The 25,766-nt window shown below is 46.6% G+C and overlaps 1 protein-coding gene across 1 annotated transcript; it reads right to left on the reverse strand.

Annotated features, from left to right (window-relative positions):
• Positions 1-220: 220 nt before the first annotated feature.
• On the reverse strand, positions 221-21,983 carry LOC141174403 (cytochrome P450 2J6-like). Its single transcript, XM_073659315.1, has 9 exons — positions 21,764-21,983; positions 14,117-14,279; positions 5,300-5,452; positions 4,361-4,521; positions 1,976-2,149; positions 1,675-1,819; positions 1,402-1,589; positions 1,078-1,219; positions 221-460 (listed from the first exon to the last, which is right to left on the reverse strand). The coding sequence occupies exons 1-9, from the start codon at positions 21,923-21,925 to the stop codon at positions 279-281; spliced, it is 1,470 nt and encodes a 489-aa protein (XP_073515416.1). The 5' UTR covers positions 21,926-21,983; the 3' UTR covers positions 221-278.
• Positions 21,984-25,766: the final 3,783 nt, after the last annotated feature.

The raw sequence follows: 25,766 nt of genomic DNA on the forward strand, positions 1-25,766 counted from the left end.
TTTTTTCAAGGCTTCAGGTGAAACCCCTGATGGAGTAACTGATGTGTTGCAAAAACTCAATGTGAACCCGACCTAAGGGGTGATCTTCTCAAAGAAGATGGTTAGCATGTACAATATATGATTGAACTAAAAATCTGTCACACAAATTCCAGTCACAATAAGGCAATGGTCTATTTGGAGTAATTTTATTGTAAATGACTATTTACGAGTTGTGCAAAACTCCAGTGTAGTTCCAAGATTTTTAATTCCTTGCTGTTATTTGTCTTCAGGTCATCTGATTAGGTACGTAGCACCAGCCTGGTCTTAAACCTTTTAGGAGCCTGGGAAATTCCAAAAACTGGTGTGGTGTCTGGAGGAAACTTTGGGTCTGGCAGGTGAAACTCAAAGTGCGTGAGCATAGATGTGAAGAATAGAAAAATTTCCATGCGTGCAAGATTCTCCCCAAGACAAACTCGGGGCCCTGATGGGAAAACAGATTATTAAAAGGCATCATGGAACAACTAAAGAACAGGCGAACCATGATCTCACCTATCACAAACCTTGCAATAACCTCCTTGAGTATCGATTGCCTCATTACATGAATGGCAGGTTTAAAGGGAACCAGTCAAAAATGGCCATTTTTTGATCCTATTTTATTCCTGTTGCTCCCCTGAGTATTATGTTTTTTTTCTGCTTTGTTTTATTTAAATCCACCAAATGGTTTCAAAGATATTGGTCTTTTTATGTGGTGCTACTTTTTATGGTATGTACCAAAGGGGCATGGCTCACAGGATTCCCTGGAGGTGTATCTTTAGGCTGCTTTGCATTGCTACCCCGTGAGCACTGCCCACTTGGTAAAAACCATAAAAATTAGTACTAAGTTAAAAGGTCCATATCTCTGGAACCATATGGAGGAATTAAAAAAAAAACTCAGTGGGATAGCAGGAATAAATTAAGAGCAAGACCTGGCCACATTGACTTTAAAAAGTGATGGTGGCATAGTAATTATCTTATCTCCATTTAAAAAAATAAATAACCTATTTTTGGGGACATTACTCATGAATCAATCATTTATCTATTTATTTTGTACTGTGTTACCTGCAGAAAATGGTAAAAAGGAGTCAATTTTCTTCAGTTCTCCGTCCTTGTTCAGAAAGTTCTCAGGATGAAACTCATGTGGATACTTCCATTGACCCTCATCATAATGAAGTGAGGACAGATCTGTGATTATTGTGATTCCCTGGATAGATACAAGAATGAAAGGTTATTGGATAAGTACTGTATGAAAAGGAATAGCAGGGGTAAAGGTGGGTTAAGAGCAAGATACAGTCAATTTCTTAAATCTCATCGCTATAGTCAATTGGGCTACTCCAAAAATCTATTCAGCAATTCTTTTCAAATTGACGCAAGCATTGTACTTACTTTTGGGATAGTATAGCCATTTAATTGCACATCTTTTATAGAAGAGTGAGCAACGCCCAATGGTACCACTGAGGCAAAGCGTTGTACTTCTTGTAGCACAGCCTGCGTGTACGGCATATTCATCCTGTCCTCATAGTCAAGATGGTCTCTCGTTCCTCGAATCTTGTCTATTTCATCTCTACACTTCTCTAGCATAAAATGATTGAAATAAGGAAAAGTCTGGAGAAATAATGAGGACACAAAAAAGAATTTGATACAATTGTAAACTTTTACCTTGAATATCTGGATATAGCATCATATAAAAAAGACACCACTCCAAGCTGGCAGATGTGGTCTCTGTGCCGGCCACAAAAAGATCTCCCACACAGGTAAAAAGATTTTCATCATCAAATGTAGACTTGTTATCGTCTTTCTGCTCCTACGGGCAACATAAATCAGGAGGTTACAAACATTTATTCCTTTCTTCTTAAACCTGGAGACAAAACCAAAATTATATCATGGAAAATACTAATTGATGTAAAAATTACTAATAAATTCTTTGTTCAGCTATTTTTCATATATTCCATGAATTTACCTTGTCCATTTCATCTAAGTAACAGTCTATGTAGTCTCGTGGTTGCTCAGGTACCCGGGTTATCTTGTGCTCCTCTAAAACTTTCCTGAGAAACCCAAAAACAATCTTTACATTTTTGAATATCTTCTGGTGTGGTAAGGGAAGATGCCTAACAAATCCAAATGCATTGTATATCTAAGATGAGAAATTAAGATATGTCAGTTATATTGGGTCCATTGCATAGGGTCGTTATAAAACAGAATTTAAAGTCATAGCTTAGCCTTCCCTCCCTTGTGGGCTCTGTATTTCAATACCCCGGCTTATTTAGGCTCCCTCCAGGACCCAGCATATGCCTCAAAAACCCACTTTCACCAGCGGTATTTCCATTCCAGATTTCGCAACATCCTCAAACGTCTTCTGGTTTGGTTTTTTTAAGGATCCAGTAGAACTTTTAAGTTTAAATAGGGATAGAAATGAAAAAACTGATACATAACCTGTAAGAAACTTTAGGTTTAAAGGGGCTGTCCACTACTGGACTACCCGTTCATAATAGCTCAGCTGTCCATGACAAAAAAAGCAAACAGAATTTTTACACCCCGGACCAGTACCATTTCCCCAGTCTCCGCACTGTGTCTCTTGGTGGTCATGTGACATAATCAATGCCATCTAATTGGCTGAGATGGCCTTGTGACTTTTTTTTACACGAGGCCATCAAGAGAAACTACAAGGAGATTGGGGAAAGAATGCTAGTCTGAGAGATAATTACACAGGGTTTTTTTTGTGCTGCAAAATTGAGTTAAATGCATTGTAAAAATCCCTGAGGTCCCCTGATTCTGCTGCTCTTTTCCTTTTTGCTCTTTTGGGACGCTTTCACCCATCCCTCCCAAAATCTAAGATGGGCAGCGTCTGAAACTCCTAGATGGCTAGATCAACTACTGAGCCGTGTTTGGCAGGGAGGTGTGAAATTAAACACTCCCGAAGAAGAATGAATACGAATATCCCTTCAATGAAATGGTGGAGTACAAAACAGAAAACAATGGCAGAATCAGGTGTGCTTAGGGATGTTTACAATGTATTTAAGTCAATTTAAGAAGTGATTGCGCAGTAATGGACAAACCCTTTAATGTGTAGATGGAGTCGGAGGTCTGGCATTGAAATTGTAGATGGCATCAGCTGAATTGAACTAAACAGTGAAGACTCATAAATATTAGAATTCTGTATTTTTAAATGTTAAAAACATATTTTCTCATTTGTAAGAAGTAAAATGAATAATGCCTTATTACCAGTTTTAATGATCGCCAACCGTTCCCAATAAATGACAACATACCTGCTTAGCTTTCTTCTACAGAGGGTACGGAAAGTATTCAACCCCTTTACATTTTTCACTCTTTGTTTCATTGCAGCCATTTGGTAAATTCTAAAAAGTTCATTTTTTTCTCATTAATGTACACTCTGCACCCCATTTTGACTGAAAAAAAAACTGAAATGTAGAAATTTTCAGTTTTTCTTTTTTAATAAATTTTCAAAAATGTCTACATTTCTGTTTTTTTCAGTTAAGATGGGGTGCAGAGTGTACTTTAATGAGAAAAAATAATGAACTTTTTAGAATTTACCAAATGGCTGCAATGAAACCAAGAGTGAAAAATTTAAAGGGGTCTGATTACTTTCCGTACCCACTGTACTGTATGTTGCATGATATAATGTCCTCGTTAATCTATTTTATTTATATTTGCTCTATTTTTATTTAAATGCATTTACACTTTTTTATTAAAAGGATCCAATATGTAAGACAAAGGTAACAAAGATATTTACGGTACTTGACAAATCTGTATTTTTTTTTAATACTTTTATCTGCCCATCCACCACTTCACTTCATTCTAGACTTCCAGTTTGTAAGCGCTAGACTACATATTCCAGAATTTCTTGCATCTTCTCTCCATATTCATGTTGTAATCAGGCTGTGCATTCGCTATTCAGTGGTGGTCTCACCTGCCCATGTACCTAAAGTCATTAGTGATCACATGATCTGCTAGGGAGACGGAATCACAAAGATGGGGTAACATGGCTGCTATCAGGATCGCAAGAATAGTACAGAATTCTAAAGGGTAAATTAGGAATTATTACAACATGGCACTATAGGATTTTTTAAAAAGAAAAAAAGAGGAAAACCCCTTTAAGTTTGTAATACAGGTGCTTCTCACAAAATTAGAATATCATCAAAAAGTTAATTTATTTCAGTTCTTCAATACAAAAAGTGAAACTCCTATATTATATAGAGTCATTACAAACAGAGTGATCTATTTCAAGTGTTTATTTCTGTTAATGTTGATGATTATGGCTTACAGCCAACGAACACACACAAAAGTCATTATCTCAGTAAATTGCCCTTTGAAAATATTTTCATACCTGAGCCCAGAACTGAGTTGCCATTTTCATGTTTTCACGCACAAGATTAAGAATATCTCTAAATGTTGAGTCGTCGTAATCATAGCGTTTCCCAAATACAATGGAACAAATAATGTTGGACACGGCATTTTCTAGTAGATAGTGTGGATCATACAGAGAGTCTGAAAAATACAAATATGGAACTTTGTTACATTAATACTTTTCTTAAAAGAATGATATTAATTCAGGCGAATTAGACACAGGGCTCATGTATTAGGGATGTACAGTGGATGTAAACTGTTTTTGGCCTGTATTTTTTGCCTTTGATTGTATACAGTAGGATGCCGAGGTTTTATTTCATAGACTTTGGGAGAATTCGCAAAAAAAAAAATTGTGCCACTTCATGTCACAGACAACTAGACGTTCACTTATGTGTCTATAGGTCCTGGACGTACAATACATTCTTTATTTTTTAATTGCGTCTCATTTTACACATACACGGCCCAGATTCATCAAGATTAGCATTTTTCACATCGGTCTTGATGAGTGGGCAGATTATAGTGCAAGGTGCCTAATTCATTATGTGCCGCATGCCTGTTAATGAATCAGATGAGGTGCAAAGTAATGTGTGCATCCGTGTGCTCCATCCTACAAATCTTGCTCCAGTCAAGGATTGGAGGAGTAAGATTGGTCTTGAATTTGATGAGAGTCTCCATGCCCCGATCATGCCCCAGCTTTACCCATTTTGTCAGTGCTTGGTATAAATGTTGTGAAAACCCCAAAAGTCGCAACATTTTTGCACATCCTCATGTTGCACAAAAAATTGTTTTTTCAAAACTTTTTATACCAGAATTCTGGCAAAAAAACTTTCATGAATCGGGGCTGAATTTTATTTATTTCTATATATAATCTGTGTAACTAATTGATCCATGCTAGCAGACATGTATAGATCACACTTACCTTTATTTTTCTTAAATTCTTCAACAAGGTGCACACTCTCCTCATAAATTCTTTCCTCCATGGACTTTTTACCTAGCCCAAAGTTCCGCAGGGTAGACAGGGTGAAACGTCTGTGCTCCTTCCATTCCCTCCCATAGGGAGCAACAACTATCCCTGGGTGAAATAACAAAATGTATAATACAGTGCATGCATAAGTAGTATTAAGTAGTGTATGTCATGAGTCAAGACTCAAGAGTGCCTTTAGGCTGCAAACAAATTGACCTTAGAAGGAACACTAAACCTAGCAATGAATAATAAAGTTACAGAAATCCTACAAAGAAAACAATCGTTAATATCTTGTTGATAGTTATTTGCAAATAGACTCTTTGTAGCATCGGCGTCCCTGCCTCCTGCTAGGCAGAGACGCCGTTCCCCTCACCTCCCTGCTCCGTCCTCGGCGTCCTCGTCCCGCGCTGCTGGCAGCACTCGCTGCTTCCCGGGCACTGTGCTTAGGGCGCGCGCTCCCTCTCTCTTAAAGGGGCCGAGCACGCCGTCCTAAGGAGTCCCCGGCCAATTGCCGGTGGAGCTCCCATATATAAGGCACCTCCTCCAAAATGGAGGTGCCCGAGCAAAGTTGATGCAAGCCTTTCACCTCTGCTTCAGCCCTCAGGTTCTGTTGCCAGTCTGTTTTCCAGCTCTGTCTACCTGCTTGCATTCCCTGCGGTCCGACAGTCTGTCTACCAGCATCCGCCAGTCTGTCTATGGACCAGTCCGCCTGTGGATCAGGAGGCACCTGCCTGATACCTGCCGTCACTCGCCGTGACCACCTGCCAGCCAGCCGAGAGACTCTTACCCGCTCACCTGGGAGCGCTCACCTGCTATCCGCCTGCTAGCCTACCTGGAGGCTCTGCCGTCACTTGCCGTGACCACCTGCCAGCCAGCCGAGAGACTCTTACCCACTCACCTGGGAGCGTTCACCTGCTATCCACCTGTTAGCCTACCTGGAGGCTCTGCCGTCACTTGCCGTGACCACCTGCCAGCCAGCCGAGAGACTCTTACCCGCTCACCTGGGAGCGCTCACCTGCTATCCGCCTGCTACCCTACCTGGAGGCTCTGCCGTCACTTGCCGTGACCACCTGCCAGCCAGCCGAGAGACTCTTACCCGCTCATCTGGGAGCGCTCACCTGCTACCCGCCTGCTAGCCTACCTGGAGGCTTTGCCGTCACTTGCCGTGACCACCTGTCTGTCTAGAGACTCTTACCCTGCTGTCACTTGCTGTGACCACCCGCCTGCAAGAGACTTTCCCCGTCACTTGCCGTGACCACTTGCCCTTCTACCCAGAGACTGTTCCTGTCACTTGCCGTGTCTACCTGCCCGCCTTCCCTGGGAGCCACCCGCTTCCTTACAAGGACTGCCCCTTTGTATAGTAGCTCAGAGGTTCCACCTCCCAGACCCGTTACAGTTTGCTCGGGCCATGGAACCCGGTGGCACCCAAGCTCCCTCGCTCTCGGACCTATGCCATGAACTATCCCGTCAGAGGTCCCAACAGGAGTCCATCCTGAGCCACCTGCATAGTGTTAACTCCCGCCTGGACACACCGACTACCTCTTCGGGACCTGCTTCCAGTCGCACGACTCCTACCCCGGCAGCGTCGCTGCCCATCAATACCATGGCATCCCTTTCCAGTCCTCGCCTTTCCGCCCTGCCTCGTTTTAGTGGAGATCCGGTCAGGCACGGGGCTTCATTAACCAGTGCATCCTGCACTTCGATCTTTTGGCACACCAGTTTTCCACCGACCGAGCCAAAGTGGCCTTCATCATGTTCCATCTCCCTGGGGAGGCGCTGGCTTGGCTAAATCCTCTATGGGAGAGAGGAGACCCCCTGGTGTCCAACCTGCCAGTCTTTCTCACGGCCTTCCGGAAAGTCTTCGACGAACCAGGACGAAAGACCTCATCCGCCTCATCTCTGCATCGCCTCCGTCAAGAGAGTCTCACCGTGGGCCAATATGCCATACGGTTCCGTACCCTTGCTTCTGAGCTTGCCTGGGATAAAGAAGCCCTGGTGTCCGTCTTCTGGGAGGGTCTATCCGGTCGTATTAAAGATGAACTTGCAGGTCGGGACATTCCTACCACTCTCGACGACTTAATTACACTTGCCACGCGGATTGATATCCGGTTCCAGGAGTGCACCAAAGAGGCCACCCGTGAGAGGAGGTTTCCACACCTTGCCCCTACCTTCCAGAAACCCGTCACTTCCTCCGTTATTCCCCCGGCGCACTCACCCGAGCCTATGCAGGTCGACCAGACCAAGATGGTCAAAACCCGTCAAGAATCACGCCGTGCCGAGGGGAGCTGCTTCTACTGTGGCAGTAAGGAGCACCGGATCCGTTCCTGCCCGGAGAGGTCGGGAAACGCCTGTGTCTAGGATCGCTCAGAGAGGTCGTCCTAGACAAGAATAAACCCTCTCCATCTCTGATGCTGTCGGTCTCTATCATCTGCAGGGAGAACCGTTACTTCGAACTAGCTCAACTTGATTCTGGAGCTGCCGGAAATCTCATTTCTCAGTCCCTGGTAGAGAAATACCGCATTCCCACCAAACCTCTGGCTGAACCCTTATCTGTCACCTCCGTGGATGGGGGTCTCTTACGGCATCTCATCCAACTTATCACCGAACCCATAACTCTGCAGGTGGGAATGCTGCACTCTGAGAGCATCTTCTTCCATGTTCTACCTGGACTTTCTCATGCCCTTTTGCTTGGCCTACCTTGGCTCCAGAGACATGCACCCGTGCTTGATTGGCAGACTGGAGAAGTCCTTCACTGGGGACAGGACTGCCATAAGACTTGTTTAGTTCCCGTTCGTCCTGCCCGTCCTTCTCCTCCCCCAGCCAATCTACCCGGCCTGCCGGTACCCTATTGGTCTTATGTTGATGTCTTTAATAAAAAGGAAGCAGAGACATTACCTCCTCATAGACCATACGATTGCCCTATCGACTTGGTACCTGGCGCTACTCCGCCCCGAGGGCGTATCTACCCTTTGTCCACTGCTGAGACCCGGTCCATGTCTGAATATATCGAGGAGAACCTGGCCCGGGGATTTATCCGGAAATCTACCTCCCCGGCGGGGGCAGGCTTCTTCTTCGTTAAAAAGAAGGACGGCTCACTCCGTCCCTGCATAGACTGTAAAGGCCTTAACCAGGTCACGGTGAAGAATAAATACCCCCTTCCGCTCATTTCTGAATTATTTGATCGTCTGAGGGGTGCTAGAATCTTCACCAAGCTGGATCTCCGTGGGGCCTATAACCTGGTTCGTATCCGTCAGGGGGATGAATGGAAGACGGCATTCAACACCCGGGACAGCCACTATGAATACCTCATAATGCCCTTCGGTCTCTGTAATGCTCCCGCCGTCTTTCAAGAGTTGGTCAATGATATCTTTCGTGACCTTCTCTACTCCTGCGGGGTGGTATACCTGGACGACATCTTGGTCTTCTCTCCGGATCTCCAGACACACCGGAGGGACGTTCGTCAGGTCCTGCTCAGGCTCAGGCAGAACCACCTCTACGCAAAATTTGAGAAGTGCCTCTTTGAACAGACCTCGCTTCCATTTCTGGGCTACATCATCTCTCAGACCGGTCTACGAATGGATCCTGAGAAACTTTCTGCCATCCAGAAGTGGCCCCGACCGGAGGGGTTGAAGGCTATCCAGCGGTTCCTGGGCTTTGCCAACTACTACCGCCTCTGCATTCCGCACTTCTCTTCCCGGACTGCCCCTATCTCTGCGCTCACCCATAAGGGCACTAATCCCAAAGAATGGCCGCCCGAGGCAGAGGAGGCCTTCCTGTCTTTGAAACAAGCTTTCTCTTCCGCTCCTGTGCTGCACCGTCCGGACAGCAACAAACAATTCTTCTTAGAAGTAGACGCTTCCTCTTCCGGAGCCGGAGCGGTGCTCACCCAAAAGTCGTCTTCCGGAAGAATGGTAACCTGCGGTTTCTTCTCCAAACTCTTGTCCTCATCTGATCGCAATTATTCTATAGGAGACCGAGAATTGTTAGCCATTAAGTTGGCACTGGAGGAGTGGCGTTACCTGCTCGTGGGGTCTCTTTACCCGGTAATAATCTACACGGATCACAAAAACTTGGCTTATCTCCAGAGTGCCCAAAGACTTAACCCGCGCCAAGCCCGGTGGTCCTTGTTCTTCGCCCGCTTTGATTTCATTCTTCATTTTCGCCCGGCAGACAAAAATATCAAAGCTGATGCCTTGTCCCGGTCCTTTTTGTTCTCCGATCTAGAGGAGGAGCCAAAGCATATCATCGACCCCGCCAAGGTAATGCAGGTGGCTCCCGTGTATCTAAATCGTCTCCTACCTGGTAAGACGTTCGTAGCAGTACCTGATCGTGAGAAGGTTCTACACTGGGGACATTTGTCTAAGCTAGCTGGCCATGTTGGCCAGAAAAAGACCCTCCTGCTTATTACCCGGCATTACTGGTGGCCTACCCTGCACAAGGACGTAATAAACTTTGTCTCAGCCTGTGCGTCCTGCGCTCGCAACAAGGTTCCTAGACATCTGCCAGCCGGCCGCCTTTTGCCTCTTCCCATACCTGCTGCCCCGTGGCAGCATATAGCCATGGACTTTATAACGGATCTCCCTGTTTCTGCCGGTTGTACGGTCATTTGGGTGGTCACTGACAGCTTCTCTAAGATGGCTCACTTCATTCCCCTGCCGGGTCTTCCGTCTGCATTTGAGTTGGCTAAAGACTTTATCCATCATATTTTCCGTCTCCATGGTCTCCCTCTCCACATCGTGTCCGACCGAGGAGTTCAGTTCACCTCTCGCTTCTGGAGAGCCATGTGTAAACTGCTGGGGGTCACCTTGGACTTCTCCTCTGCTTATCACCCACAGTCCAATGGTCAAGTAGAGCGGATTAACCAAATCTTAACCAGTTACCTCCGGCACTTTGTTAATGCCCACCATTCCGACTGGGTGGATCTTTTACCGTGGGCCGAATTTTCCTATAATAATCACGAGAGCGAGTCTTCCTCCAAATCCCCGTTTTTTATTGTCTACGGTCAACATCCTCAGATCCTGTTTCCCGTCTCCGCCTCGGTGGATAATCCGTCCGCGGAATCTCTTGTTAGCGAATTCTCCTCCATTTGGGAAAGTACCAGGTCCGCACTTCTTCAGTCCTCCGAGCGGATGAAGAAACAGGCTGACAAAAGACGTCTGGATCCGCCCCAATTCCGTCCTGGAGATAAAGTCTGGCTCTCATCCAAATATGTCCGGCTCAAGATTCCTTCCTACAAGTTAGGGCCTCGGTTCATCGGCCCACTGGAAGTTATCAAACAAATCAACCCGGTGGCCTATAAATTTAAACTCCCTGCCAACTTGCGGATCCCTAACTCCTTCCATGTGTCTCTCCTCAAACCAGTGGTACTTAACTCTTTTTCCAAGTCTACAGGTACGCCCCTGCTCCGGTTTCCGCTGAGGACGAGTTTGAGGTAGAGAGCATTCTGGCCACCAAAAGGGTAAGAGGAAAAACCTTTTTTCTAGTGGATTGGAAGGGGTTTAGTCCTGAGGAGAGAACGTGGGAGCCCCGGGAGAATATCCATGCCCCACTCATCCTAGATAAATTTCTCTCTGGCCTAAAAAAAGGGGGGCCTAAAGGGGGGGTACTGTAGCATCGGCGTCCCTGCCTCCTGCTAGGCAGAGACGCTGTTCCCCTCACCTCCCTGCTCCATCCTCGGCGTCCTCCTCCCGCGCTGCTGGCAGCGCTCGCTGCTTCCCGGGCACTGTGCTTAGGGCACGCGCGTGCGCGCTCCCTCTCTCTTAAAGGGGCCGCGCGCACCGTCCTAAGGAGTCCCCGGCCAATTGCCGGTGGAGCTCCCATATATAAGGCACCTCCTCCAAAATGGAGGTACCCGAGCAAAGTTGTTGCAAGCCTTTCACCTCTGCTTCAGCCCTCAGGTCCCGTTGCCAGTCTGTTTTCCAGCTCTGTCTACCTGCTTGCATTCCCTGCGGTCCGACAGTCTGTCTACCAGCATCCACCAGTCTGTCTATGGACCAGTCCGCCTGTGGATCAGGAGGCACCTGCCTGATACCTGCCTGATACCTGCCGTCACTCGCCGTGACCACCTGCCAGCCAGCCGAGAGACTCTTACCCGCTCACCTGGGAGCGCTCACCTACTATCCGCCTGCTAGCCTACCTGGAGGCTCTGCCGTCACTTGCCGTGACCACCTGCCAGCCAGCCGAGAGACTCTTACCCGCTCACCTGGGAGCGCTCACCTGCTATCCGCCTGCTAGCCTACCTGGAGGCTCTGCCGTCACTTGCCGTGACCACCTGCTAGCCAGCCGAGAGACTCTTACCCGCTCTCCTGGGAGCGCTCACCTGCTATTCGCCTGTTAGCCTACCTGGAGGCTCTGCCGTCACTTGCCGTGACCACCTGCAAGCCAGCCGAGAGACTCTTACCCGCTCACCTGGGAGCGCTCACCTGCTACCCGCCTGCTAGCCTACCTGGAGGCTTTGCCGTCACTTGCCGTGACCACCTGTCTGTCTAGAGACTCTTACCCTGCTGTCACTTGCTGTGACCACCCGCCTGTCAAGAGACTTTCCCCGTCACTTGCCGTGACCACCTGCCCTTCTACCCATAGACTGTTCCTGTCACTTGCCGTGTCTACCTGCCCGCCTTCCCTGGGAGCCACCCGCTTCCTTACAAGGACTGCCCCTTTGTATAGTAGCTCAGAGGTTCCACCTCCCAGACCCGTTACACTCTTCAGATAGGAAAAGGACAGATATTAACTACTGGGGTTTTTTTTTGCAAGATTTATGTACAACTATAATTCATTTCCAGGTTTAATGATATTTCTAAGGTCAATCCTTTTCTTCAGCCTTTCGACATTCTTTCATGTAGAAAGTGCCAAGTTGTAGGGAGACTTATAGGCCATGCAATGCTACACTGGGAATTTATACATGCAATTAGCCTCCTCAGACAAAAAGTGGATTGGAAATCTAGAGCCCATTATTGGATCTAATATTGCTGATTGTTTGTATTTTGGCTGGTGAACAAGTGAGGGAGTGGGGCTTAAAAAAGTGTCAGTACTTAAAAATATTTATGACCTCTTTCCATCAGAGCTGATGGGGGAAGGCTTCTGCTGTGGCCAGTTGCCTTAAGGTACCCATGCAAATGAGATAGCTGTTGGCCAAACACCTCTCAGTAGAACATTCATGCGCTTTCAATATTTAGAAGCTTCAGCTACGACATCTATGGTAGCAACGTATCTCCCCTCAGAACAAAAGGATCAAGTATTTAATATAAAATTGCACAATGCTTGTCTCCCCAATGTCATCTGTCAGAGCATATTTTGGAACACCCCATGCTCAAATTTTTCCAACGTGATTGTGTATGTTGCCTTTACAACCAGACAATGAATAATGAAGAGAAGAAATATGTGGCGCCCCTGAGGGTTCAGTCGCACAGAGATACTGCACTTCACCCAGAGGTGTGGTGTCTCTCTTCTCTCAGGTAAGGAGGGAGTGCTGCTCGGAACCCCAAACACCTGCATCAAACACTACACTACTCCAGGCTGGCTGGAAGGGCAAGACGCAATGTATGTTCCTGCTGAGCCCTGACCCTGGCTGGAGTAGGGGGAACCCAAAGGTAGGGGGAACCAGTAGTGGGTGTGGGAGGAGAAAGTAGTTAGAGGGAGCACTTTGGTAGAAGTATATATAGGGACGCCATCTTGGGGTGGCAGGATGTGTAGAGGAGAGCAGTTCAGAAGAACAGCTCGGGACATTTCAGAAGGACAGTCCTGGATCAGAGTCTCATTAGGAGCTCTGCTCCACAAGTAGGGCCAAGTCTGGAGGCCCAGGAGGGGAGCAAGGAGTAGGCTCCGTTCTAAGAAGTGATCCTAGGGGGTACGGCGAGTGCAGGACGGCACCCGTACGCCCCGAATCTGTCAGAAGACAGAGGGAACGTAAGCCGCATTCTAATCCCCGTGAGGGTCAAGCAGGTCTGTGAACTCCGACGTACAGGAGGGACTTCAGAGTACCCGAGCCGGATTGAGAGTGGGCAGCGCAGAGCAGGAGGGAGAAAGGCCCAGTGTGAAGTCGGTCTAGAGAGGAACACAGGAAAGTGGGGTTCTGCATTCCCAAATCACGTGAGGAAGAACTGAACCCCTGCCTGGTGAACGCAACGCGACGCGGGAGGCTGTAAGCTGACAGTGCACCCTGAGGAACTAAAAAACTTTGAGTAAAGACACGGATGACTGCACCGCACCGCCTCTGACCAATTATTTAGTCTGCGCCAACATTCCCTCACTGCACTACAACGCCCAGCGCAACCACCATTTACCTTACATTGCCCTGGAGTTAAGCTCTACCTGTGGAGAGCCACACCACCCCTGCAGCAGTAACACCAGCTCCAGAGGCCTGCTCCGCAGCGGCGGCACCCCTTAGCCGCATCCCACAGGTGGCGTCACGAACTTTCCAAATCCCCTATAAAATATCAGCTTTTTGCACTGACCGCCCTGGGTCACGGACCGGGCCAGCCACTGTGATATCCCCTATACCGGCATTCATAGGCCCGGATGCCGAGTACCCCACGGCCCTGGGGGCGCGTCAGATATGTGACTGATCTTATGGGAAACAGAAGAAAAATTGAAGAAAAAGCAAAACTTAAAAGAGGAATTGCTGGGAATATTTAAAAAAAAAATTCTGGCCATCTAAAATTAGTGTCGTATGGACAGCTCTACTGTACATTTGTATGAATTTATCCATCAACTATGACCATTATTCTACCTAGAGTTTGCCAGAAATATCAGAATAGTCCATGCAGCATGCACCTTTTCTACCAGAGATGACTTCTGATATCCTGTTCTGAGGTCTGTCTGCAAACTCAACTCCTTTAGTCACAAGAACTTCTTTAAGGTCTTTAAACCCTCGCACCACGACAGCTGGAGTAAATCCCAGGGACAGGCCATACACGGGACCATATTTCTCAGAAAACTGAAAAAGGAGTAAAAATTGTGTTTAGTGTATAAGAAAGATAGTACAAAATCTTTTGACTATATACCTTGAAATATTTAACATTCAATGGTTCATGAAAGCTGGATGGCAATCCCTCTGGAAATTGTAATCATGGTTATACTGGTGGTCATCAAACTTTTCTTAACTGCAATATGAGTTATAAACCACAGAATCTATTAGAGTTTGTCATAAGACTAGAACTGAGGAGAGCTGAATAGAGTTTAGGAGAGCTGAAGAGAGGTGAGTAGTAATGAGCGAACATGCTCGCCACTGCTCGGTACTCGCCAGAGCATCACGGTGCTCGACAAGCTGTGCGCTCGGAGAGTATTTCCAGGTTGCTCGGGCAGGAACTCAGGTTCCCGCCCTGCATGTTTGGTGCTCTTTAGAGAGCCAATGAACATGCAGGGATTGCTTGCCACGCACTGTAATGCCGTGGCCATGTTTGTTGTGGACATTACAGTGATTGGCTGGCCGCATAGCATCATCAGGTCTATATAAGATCTGGCACCGCTATGCTTGTCACAGTCTACCCTGGAATCAGGCAGAGTAGGGAGAGCTGCTGCTGAGTTAGGGAGAGATTTGCTTGTTTAGAGTTAGTATAGGTATTGCACAACATGTATCTATATATCCATCTCCTTCTGAGGACTAATCCAGGTGCATATTTTCAGTGGTGAAGGTGATAGCAGGAGTTAGGCAGGCAGGAAGCGTATGTGTCAGACTGCAGTGCATATAGTGCAACAGGGTCCATAGTACATTCTTGCTGCTGCTGTTCTTACAGATATTTGTAGACTTAGCCCCAGGTATCAGGGGCCAGGTCAAATTTTTTTTTTATCTTAATCCTGGTTATTTGCTTAAAAACCAAGGCAGGCAGGGTATGTGACAGACTGCAGAGCATGATACAGCACAAGAGGGTCCATTGCATGTTCAACTTCTGAGTGATCCTGCTGTGACAAATATTTGTAGACAAAACCCCAGGTATCAGGGGCTAGAGCAAATTTTTTTTATCTTAATCCTGGTTATTTGCTTAAAAAGCAATCCAGAGTACACCATTTTTCTACTCCATTTGCTTGTTAGCACTGCAGAATACAACCAGATCTGTTCCATATTTCAGCAATAAAAATCCAGAAATTTGAACTGAACCTGGAAAATATTGGCCTCCTTTTCCATTCTGTTGTAGTGTGTCGGTCAAGCTATTCACACTAGATCTCTGTGTAGAATAGTATTAGTAAATTACAGGCCTGCTATTTAAATCCATGGTTCTCTGTCAGACATATCACATATAACAGTTTTCCAAAATCAGCCATTTCTGCCTTCCATTTCATTGCTGTGTGTCAGTCAAGCTATTCACACTAAGTCTCTGTGTAGAATAATATTAGTAAATTACAGGCCTGCTATTTAAATCCATGGTTCTCTGTCAGACATATCACATATAACAGTTTTCCAAAATCAGCCATTTCTGCCTTCCATTTCGTTGCAGTGTGTCAGTCAAGCTATTAACACTAGGTCTCTGTGAAGAATAATATTAGTAAATTACAGGCCTACTATTTAAAACTGTGGTTCTTAGATGTATCACATATAACTGTGTTCCAAAATCAGCCATTTCTAGTGAATGTGGAAAATATTGTCCTCCATTTAAAATGGGCAAGGTGCGTGGCAAGGGATGGGGAAGTAGACGTGATGGTGATGGTGCATGCAGAGGCCGAATCTGTGGGCAAGCTGAAACTGTGCCACAACAAACACCCACATCTTGTCGCCCGACCTTCCTGTCCCAATTGTTAAGGGACCACAGCACACCACTAGTGAACCCAGAGCAATGTCAAAAGGTTGTTGGTTGGATAGCAGATAATGCTTCCAGTCACTTTGCCACCACCACTACCACCCTGTCTTCCACACGGTCAAGTCTCAGTAGCCGTGAGTCTGGACTGCATATTCCTCACCCTGATCCTCCTTCCTCCCACCATGCCAAGTGCCCGGAGACAACTGATCCCACACTTGGATACTCAGAAAAGCTGTTCACTTTTCCATTTGTAGATTCGGGCCTCTTGCCCGGCCAGCTTCAAGCGAGTCAAGAGGAGAACGCGTTAGCGATGCCCAAATATTTGAGCAGCCACGGTCACAGGAAGGCAACGGTGGGAAAGTGCAATTACTGTCGCAACAGGTGGATGATGATGATGATGAGACACAATTGCCAGACAGTCAGGAGGAGGACCAGGGAGCGGAAGTGAAAGACAAGGTGGTGAATGATATAGTTAATGACCCAATCTGGCAGGTGGACATGCAGAGCGAGGACAGCAGCACACAGGGGGAGGGAGGCGTAGCACCGCAACAGGCAGGAAGAATCAGTGTGGTGGCCGCAGACACAATACGACGGAAGTTGCCAGTACAACTGTTAGATCTTCCTGAGTCTGGTTATTTTTTAAAGACTCTGCCGATAACCCCGAAAAGGCCATTTGCACCACCAGCCAGGCCAGCATCAGTAGCGGTAGCAAAACTACCAGCCTGACCACCACCAGCATGATCAGGCACCCAACTAAGTGGGCCGAACGCCAGGGTCCAGAAACAGTGTCTGTGGGTGACACCACTGCTTCTTCCGCTGTTGTGCAGGCACGCCAATCCCCTGTCCATGGCGCATTCGAAGATGCCTCCCACCCTGCGACTGTCGTTGCACACTCTCAACTAGCACCATCAGCAAGCAAGTTCACTTCCATATCACAGCTCAGCGTTCAGTTGTCCCTACCCCAGTACTTGGAACGCAAGCACAAATACACAGACAACACCCCACAGGCCACACTACTAAATTCACACATTTCGCGACTGCTTGCACTCGAAATGTTGCCTTTTAGGCTTGTGGAGACGGAAGCTTTCCACAACCTGATGGCGGCAGCTGTCCCTCGGTACTCGGTCCCCAGCAGTCACTATTTCTCCTGGTGTGCCATCCCCGCATTACACGAGAACTTGTCCCAGAACATTAGCCGTGCCCACAACAATGCAGTTACTTGGAAAGTCCACCTAACCACGGACACGTGGACAAGTGCTTGTGGGCAGGGATGGTACATCTCCCTGACGGCACACTGGGTTAACCCTAGAATGCATGACCATAAAAATCTACTTTTTCACATACCTGGGGCCTTTTAGGCCCATGTGCAAATAACATGGAATAACTCAAACAAAAATGACAAACAACTATATACCTGAGGAATACCTAGAGTTTAAAAATTCTAACTAAAGTAATCTTGCAGAAAATAGAAAACAATTAACAGGTCGGGCCTGCGAGGTCCCAGGTATGCATTCTAGGGTTAATATAGTGGAAGCTGGGACCCAGTCGGACCTTGGGACAGAACACATCCTCCCAACGCCGAGGATTGCGGGCCCTGGGTCAATCAGGGTTGCCCCCACATTCTACAGCTCCTGCACCTCCTCCTCCTCTTCAGTCTCCATCTCCGAAATGAGCACATCAGTCAGAAGCTGGAAGTACTGCAGCACTGCCTCAGCCAAGCGGCAACTGGCTGTGCTGAAGCTAACATGCATAACTGACAAACCACAGGCAGATCTGTGGCTGACACCGCTGAACCTACAGCCAGGTATGGTCGTGTGTGAGAATGGCCAGAACCTGGTGGTGGCTTTTGAAGTGAGGCAAACTCACACACGTACCATGCCTGGCCCACTTAATATTGTATGGACTATGGCGGACAGGTGAGGATTATGGTGGTTTATTCTTTTTTCTTTTTTACAGGTGACATGGGCATCGGGGATTAGGTGTTAAGGTGAATATATGGTGTTGTTTTATTTTTTTACAGGGGATAAGAACATTCGACAAGGTGTAGGTGAGTATAATGTGTTTACTATTTTTATTTAAATAATTTTTTATTCATGTTAACTTTTTTTTTTTTTACTTTCATTTCACTGTGCTAGCGCCGGCTGATGAGAGATTACTCCTCCCATCAGCGGCGCTTGCGCTGCTAGTTTACAGTGACAGAAGGCGCCGGATGATGGAGGTAATAGCCCCATCAGATGGCGCCTATGACCACGGTAAGATTTTTACCGCGAGTCACTCTCACAGCTGCGGGATCACACTGACATGTGACAGTGTGATCCCACAGCGCTGTGACTGGAGGTAGCTATGTTACAGCTGATCATAACCCCTGTTTCTCACGTTGTCACGCAGATAACAGTGTGGGAAACCACTGATGTTCGAGCCCCGTTCGGGATTTTTTTCTGGTATGTATTTTTGCCTCAAATTACTGCAATCTATTGTTGCATTAAATCCGTTTTTTACATGGCATACTTTGACTTTTTTTCATGTTTTTTTTACAGGCTTCCATACAGGAAAAGAATGTAACAAATATAATTAATAGGAAAATACAGAACAAAAAATACTAGTAAAAAATGCATTGAAAAATAAAACGGTGTGTGTAAGGGACGTTTTAAAGGGATTCTGTCAAAATCTGTCTACCCCAACTCCCCGAAACTGTGTATATAGTCATTTTACTCTCTGAAGGATAAGATCATCCATACCTTTACTGTTCCACTCTGAATCAAAAATTGCTGTTTTAATACATAGGCAAATGAGGTTTAAGTGCTTTGGACGTGCTTCCCAAGCCTCTGTCTCACTGGCTCTATTAGCCATGCAGGCTTGGCAACACAATCAATGAGATTTCCGTCAAGCAGGGGAAGTTGGTGCTGGGCGGGTAATAGAAGCAGGGAGACAGAGGTGTGGGAAGTGCTTTGACACTCCCAAAGTATTTTGTTTGTGCTATTAGGACCCCCAGGATCCCCAAAATTAAAGCTGCAATTTTTCTGTCAGGGTGCAATAGATTGTATCAGTAAAGATTTTGATCACATCAAACAGAGAGCAAAATAACAATTTAGGCTATGTACACACGTAGCGTTTTTGATGCGTTTTCACTGCGGTTTTTGCCGCAGAAACGCTGTGTAATCCGCCAGCCAGGTATTGCAATGGTAATCCTGATGTGCCGTGCACATGATGCGGAAATTTCCGCTCAAGATTATCATTGCGGAAAAAAAGCAGCATGTCCAATGTAATATCTATACCTGCAGATTTGCTGGGTTTCAATTAATGGGCGCAAATTCGTGGGGAAAACACGCTGAGGGTGGTACCCATGTCAGCAGAGGAGGACTACTACTCCTCTCATCCGACCTCCGCTCTGGCTGATAACAGCAACAGTGGCGCAGCTGGGGGGTGCAATATTCCCCTCAGCCGAACCTGCTACCATGCGGTATAAAAAAAGAAAAAAAAGTAAAAAATAAAATAAAAAACACTATACTCACCTGTCCGGCCCCCCCGATGTCCTCCTGGTCATTGGTCCCCAGCGATGCTCTCCTCCCGGTGGCCGGCAGTACACTGCAGGCAGCGCGCTCGCTTCCAGCAGTGTACTTCACTGCCAGGACCTGTTCTCATGTGAGTGATCAGCTGATTACTCACGTGACCTCACTGTGAGAACATTCTGAAGAATGTTCCCAGCAGTGCTGGTGGTGAGCTCACCGGGGCTGATCAGCTGATCTTCAGCTGATGAACCCCAGTGACCTCACTCCAGCAGCAATATATACTGATAGGAGTGATTTTACACTCTTGTCAGTATACATTGCTGTCTTCTACAGCAGTGACATCAGTGATTGCTGATGTCACTGCTGTAGAAGTGACCTGGATCGCTGAGGGACAATCGTTGGCAGTAATCTAATTTATTGAAAAGGCGGCAATAACTTTACTACACAGTTAGTAATGGGGGCATCTTATAGACGCCCTCCATTACTAACTTGGGCTTCAAATCAGCGGCCAATACAAGGCTGATGTAAACCAAAACCCCATTACCCCACTTGCCACCGCTACAGGGAAAAAGCGGAGGCTAACTCCAGATTTTGCGCATCTTATGGATGCGCCATTTCTGGGACTGCTGAGGGGTGATATTAATAGCCCCTTCCCTGGCTATTAATATCAGCCAACAGAATGTCAACTTCGGTAGCGGACACGCTAGTCTCCGCTGCAGATTTTGACCGATTGAAGTGTCATTATATGTGGTGGATTCACATGTACCGACAACAAAAGTGCGGCATTAGAGCACAGCGTTTTGGACACAGGAAAAATACGCTGTGTCCAAAGCGCTCCTGAGGGCTGTTCGTGGGGATATAACAAAACAGCTGTGAGCTGTTAATAATGGCAAGGGACCATGTTTACCTAACGGCACCTTCCTAGGCTAAAAATAGCAGCTCACAGCTGCCCCAGAAATTACATGAATGGAAATGCTAATGAGATTGGGTGAATAGGATTAGCTATCACCTAGCTCTTTTGTTTCGTGATGACAAGGTGTCAATCAGACCCTTTCATCACCAAACCTAATTAAAGTAAAGTAAAGAGTTAAATAAACACACAGACACAGAGCAAACACTCAAACACTGACAAACTGTCAATCCCTGCATGTGTCACAGCTGGGTAACAGCCGCGACACATGCAGCCATGGCGACTGCAACTGAAATGCCGAGCACGCCGAAACTACTTGGCGAGTACCCGAGCATGCTCGTTTAAAGGGTTAAAGAGCATGCTTGCTCATCACTTTTCCCTACCTATCAGTCAGAAAGGGGAGCCTCACTGTATCAGGGCAGCATGATGGCTCGATGAGATCTGAACCCAGGACTCCAAGGCTACAGTGCTAACTACCAAGGACAACATCTGCAAAAGTTTGTATGCTCTTCCAATGTTTGCATGGGTTTCCTCCGGGTTCTCCGGTTTCCTTCCACATGCCAAAGACATACTGATAGGAAATGTAGATTGTGAGCTCCAATGGGGACTGTGATGGTGATGTCCACTTTCTGCTGTGAAATTAAAAGCATTATATAAGAGAGTGAAATATAAACAAAAGCAGCTACTTCAGTCATCACAACGGATCCATATAATACTACATTTTTGCTATAGCTGCAGCTGAAGTGTGTTGTCTATAGCGGGGCCACATTTTTTAATGAACTGATTTTAAGAGACAACCCCTTTAGGAGCGCTACTCCCAATATATAAGAAAGTCATAAACTGACAATATAGTTGTCATTGTGACTAATAATATTTTTCCAGCACACAATAGGACTTTGAGTTAAGATAACGCAGTAGATTTATCTATCGTCCCATATACTGTACAGACATCAATACTACCACATGAAGAGATGCAGCAAATGACAAAGCCGGCTCTGCTACATGTGACAGAACGACATCTGCTACTTCTTATGTCTTACTGTATACATACTGACAAGTACATGCAGCGATTTCCTTATATATGAATTCCATATGTTCCTTCTGAAGATCACATCATAATACATTATTTCTGTATCAAGATGGTATATAAAATTTGGAATCAGGTATTATATATTTACAGAAACAATGAAACATTATTCTACTTTCAGCTTTATTGATAACCCTCTCCAGCTGTCCTGTGTCCTGACTCCCTCCACTTGGTACTTACTTTCTTCAAACTCTGCAGGGGATTGGAGAAGTCCATCTGTAGCATATTGCCAAACACAGGCAGGGGTGCAGGTCCTGGAGGAAAATCCTTAGGACGAGACGTCTTCCACCATAAATAAGCCAGAAGGATGAGGCCCAGGAGCAGTCCTGTGCTGAGCTCCATGTTTGCCTCTTACCTGGCTCATAGGAACTGATCAGGGACTTCTTTCACTTCCTATAGTAGAAGGTACAACCCCTCCCAGAAGGGAAGCAGAGATAATGACTAGTTCTCCTTCTATAGCAGGTTATACACATTAGTGTTTTGTCAGCAAATCCTTCAGACAGCTAGTTATTCACACAACTTGCTCATTCCTTGGCTTTTGCCACACATTTTTTGATATTAGAGAAAAGAAGGGTTGCTGAGCTTGAAAGTCAGATACTTTCCATGTACCCAACATATGCTGATGTCCTCTTATATCTTATCTAGGAGTCCAGACTAACCAAAGAAAAACATAAGATTGTTTGTTCACATGTCCATGGAGAGTTCATCAATATCAGGTCACTGGGGGTCACACATCAAAGACCCCCCCAATAATCAGCCAATATTTGTTTCAGCAGCCACCACCAGATAGTAATCCCTTGAACGAAGCGTAGTGGCCACTGTCAGATACTGCGGAAAAGCGAGTATTTACTGGGAATTTGTCATCAGGTTTTTGTTACCCCATCTAAGACCAGAATGATGTTGGAACAAAGACACTGATTCCAATGATGTGTCACTTACTGAGCTGCTTGCTGCAGTTTTGATACAATCACTGCTTTATCTGCTGCAGATCTAACAGTTCTCTGAATTCTGAGCTGTGTATACCCCTGCCCACACCCTTGATTGGCAGCTTTATGTGTACACTGTGCAAGGCAGTGTCACGATTCCACCTTTCTGTGTTGTCTGAATGCAGTGGATTAACAGTCTGCCGTTCAGTCTAGAGCAGGAACGGTCGGATGCTTGGGCATGCTGAGCTGTCAATGTCTTGATTGCCGTCCAATTGGAGTTAGGGTATTGCTTGAGCTTCTTCCATGTGTCTCCTGTTCAGATAATTACCTGGCTATTTAGCCAGGTCTCTGCATCAGACTAGTACCAATTGTAGCTTCTTGCTCACTTTTGTATGTTTGCCTTGTTGTTCTGTGCTCTGACCTACTGCTGCCTGACCTTGTACCTCATTCTGACCATCTGTTTGCTTTGATCCTTTGCTTGATCTGCTGTCTTCCTGATATTTTGACCCTGGGTCGTGACCTGACTATTCTTTTGTATCACCCCTCTGTCTTTGATGTACCCCCCTGGCTTTTGACCTCAGATCTTTTGATTACCCAGCCTCTTGGCTTGTCCGTGCGTAGTGACTAGCATCACAGACAGAAAGCAGCCAATCAGTAGTGGGGGCAAGGTTATACACAGCTCATGGATATGGAGTTCTACAAGGCAGCAGGTTTACTAGGTCTCTAGTAATAGTCTCCTGCTGATAAAACCGTGATATTATCAAAACCATAGCAAGCAGCCCAGGAAGTGACACATCACTGGAATCAGGGTCTCTCTCTACATTATGCTGGTTTCAGATTAGGTGACAAAAACCCGGTAAAAGATTCTCTTTAAGAGAAATAGGAGCTGTTCTGCAGTATACAGCTACGATGTTTAGAGCAGTCTTGCTGAAAGCATGGCAACATTTTATACTAGTATAATACAATGAGTACCTATTATGCTACTCGTTCACACGATCAGACCCATGGAAATGTGTCTATATTACACCTATGTAAAATTGCCTAATAAACATGCTATTGTAGACCTAGAGCATGCTTCTATTAGAACACCTAAAAAAATGCATCAACAACGTGGAAAATGCTGAAAAAATGTACTGTTTGTAGTGTATTTAAAGAGGTTGTCCACTACTATACATACTGCCCCCATCGATTTAAAGAGTGGAAATAAGTGTTTTTGTAATTACTTTGTGTTGTTATTCTTGCCTGTGAGTGGCGCTATCACTGGCCACTCACCAGGCATCATGTGACCCCCAGCTGCAGCCTCGGCTGACATCCGCTGATGGCACATCAAGTTCCAGCTGTAGCCGGTTGTGGTATCACCAAATGTCACACCCTAGCATCCAGCACGTGCTTTCCCAACGAATGCAAAGGAGAAGGAAAGCGCGTGGTGGATGCTGTGCAGTGACGTGCGTCGAAACGCCGCCCACAGCCCATCAAACAGGGAAGTGCGTGTCACTTGGTCACTCCTGGCTGCAGCCGGAACTTGACGTGACATCAGCGGATATCAGCCGAGGGTCACATGATGCCTAGTGAGCGGTCAGTAATAGCGCCACTCACAGGTAAGAATGACAACACAAGTTAATGTCAAAAATGCTTATTTCCACTCTTTAAATCGATGGGGGGGCAGTATGTATAGCAGTGGACAATCTCTTTTATACAGAGGAGACAGGAGACATGAATGAAGCCGACACTGATTGGCCAAACATGAACCAGTCAGTGTCAGGCTTAAGCTCAGCTGCTGCATCTACTCACAGGAGGAGGAGCCTCAACCAGTAAAGTGTGCTGCACATGATGTTACAGGGCAGCTAAGCAGCAGGTACTGATATCTGAGCCAAGTGTGTTCATATCATTTATATGCCATGTATGGAATGTATTAGTGACATCAATGTACAGTGAGTGTATGTGGGCTATGTGCGGTATACAGCCAGTGTGTGAGGGCTGTGTACGGTATACAGCCAGTGTGTGAGGGCTGTGTATGGTAGTATGCCTATGTGTTATATGGCTAGTGTGTGTGTCGTGTGTGCTATACCTCTAGTGTGTAAGTGCAGTGGGCGGTATACAGCAAGTGTATGAGGGCTGTGTGTGGTATACAGCTAATGTGTGAGTGCTAAGGGCGGTAAATGGCCAGTGTGTGAGTGCTGTGTGTGATATATGGCCAGTGAGTGAGGGCTGTGTGCGGTATACAACCGGTATGTGTAGCGTCGGCTTCTCTGCCTCCTGCCGGGTAGAGGTGCTGTTCCCCTCACTGCCGCTTTCCTGGTCCGGCGTCCTCCAGCTCCCCTGCTGCTGTTGCGCACACCACGCACAGCTTCCCGGGCACTGTGCTTAGGACGACTCTTTAGGACGGCTTCCAAAAGAGTCCCCGGTCAACAGCCGGAGGACCACTCCTATTTAAAGCACCACCTCCAAAATGGAGGTTCTTGTGCAAGGTTGCTGTTTGTGTGCTAACACTCTCCTCAGCCCTCAAGGTTCCAGTGCCTGCCAGTCTGTCTATCAGGCGTGCCCACCTGCCTGTCTATCAGCTGTGCCCGCCAGCCTGTCTATCAGCGTTGCCCGCCAGGCTGTCTATCAGCTGTGCCCGCCAGCCTGTCTATCAGCTGTGCCCGCCAGCCTGTCTACCTGCCGTGCCCACCGGCTTGCCTACCCGGATCACCTGTCAGGTTACCTACTGTGCCCACCTGCTTGCCTACCCGGATCACCTGTCTGGCTACCTGCCGTGCCCACCTGCTTGCCTACCCGGATCACCTGTCAGGCTACCTGCCGTGCTCATCCGCTGTACCTGTCAGCCTCAGCCACCTGACCCGTGGGAGTCACCTGCTCTCACACAAGGTTGGTCCCAGAGTGGCACCTGGTTCACCTGAACAGTCCCTCCTTGGTTCACGGAGTCGACTAAACCACCGTGTGGCCACGGTCGGTCCGAGTTGGCACTTAGTTAAGCCCCTCTGGTCCCTCCTTGCTCGGATTGTAAAGATCCCCGTCTGGGAGACATTAGGCAGTGATGAAAGGGTAGTTATCCGGCAACCCGTGAAATTGACTTAAAAAATAGCCTCTATTTTGAAAAATATTTTTTAAGTCAAGATCACGAGTAGCCGGATATCTACCCTTTCATCAAGGCTGTGTGGGGTATACGGTCAGTGAGTGAGTGCTGTGTGCGGTATTGTATTGCCAAGTTTTTAGCAATAAGGTTCGGATACGGCTTTAAAGAAGGCATCCACTTG

Source organism: Phyllobates terribilis, unplaced genomic scaffold (genome assembly GCF_046119375.1).
Source record: "Phyllobates terribilis strain yellow unplaced genomic scaffold, ASM4611937v1 Scaffold_13__5_contigs__length_258822181, whole genome shotgun sequence".
Classification (NCBI taxonomy): Eukaryota; Metazoa; Chordata; class Amphibia; order Anura; family Dendrobatidae; genus Phyllobates; species Phyllobates terribilis.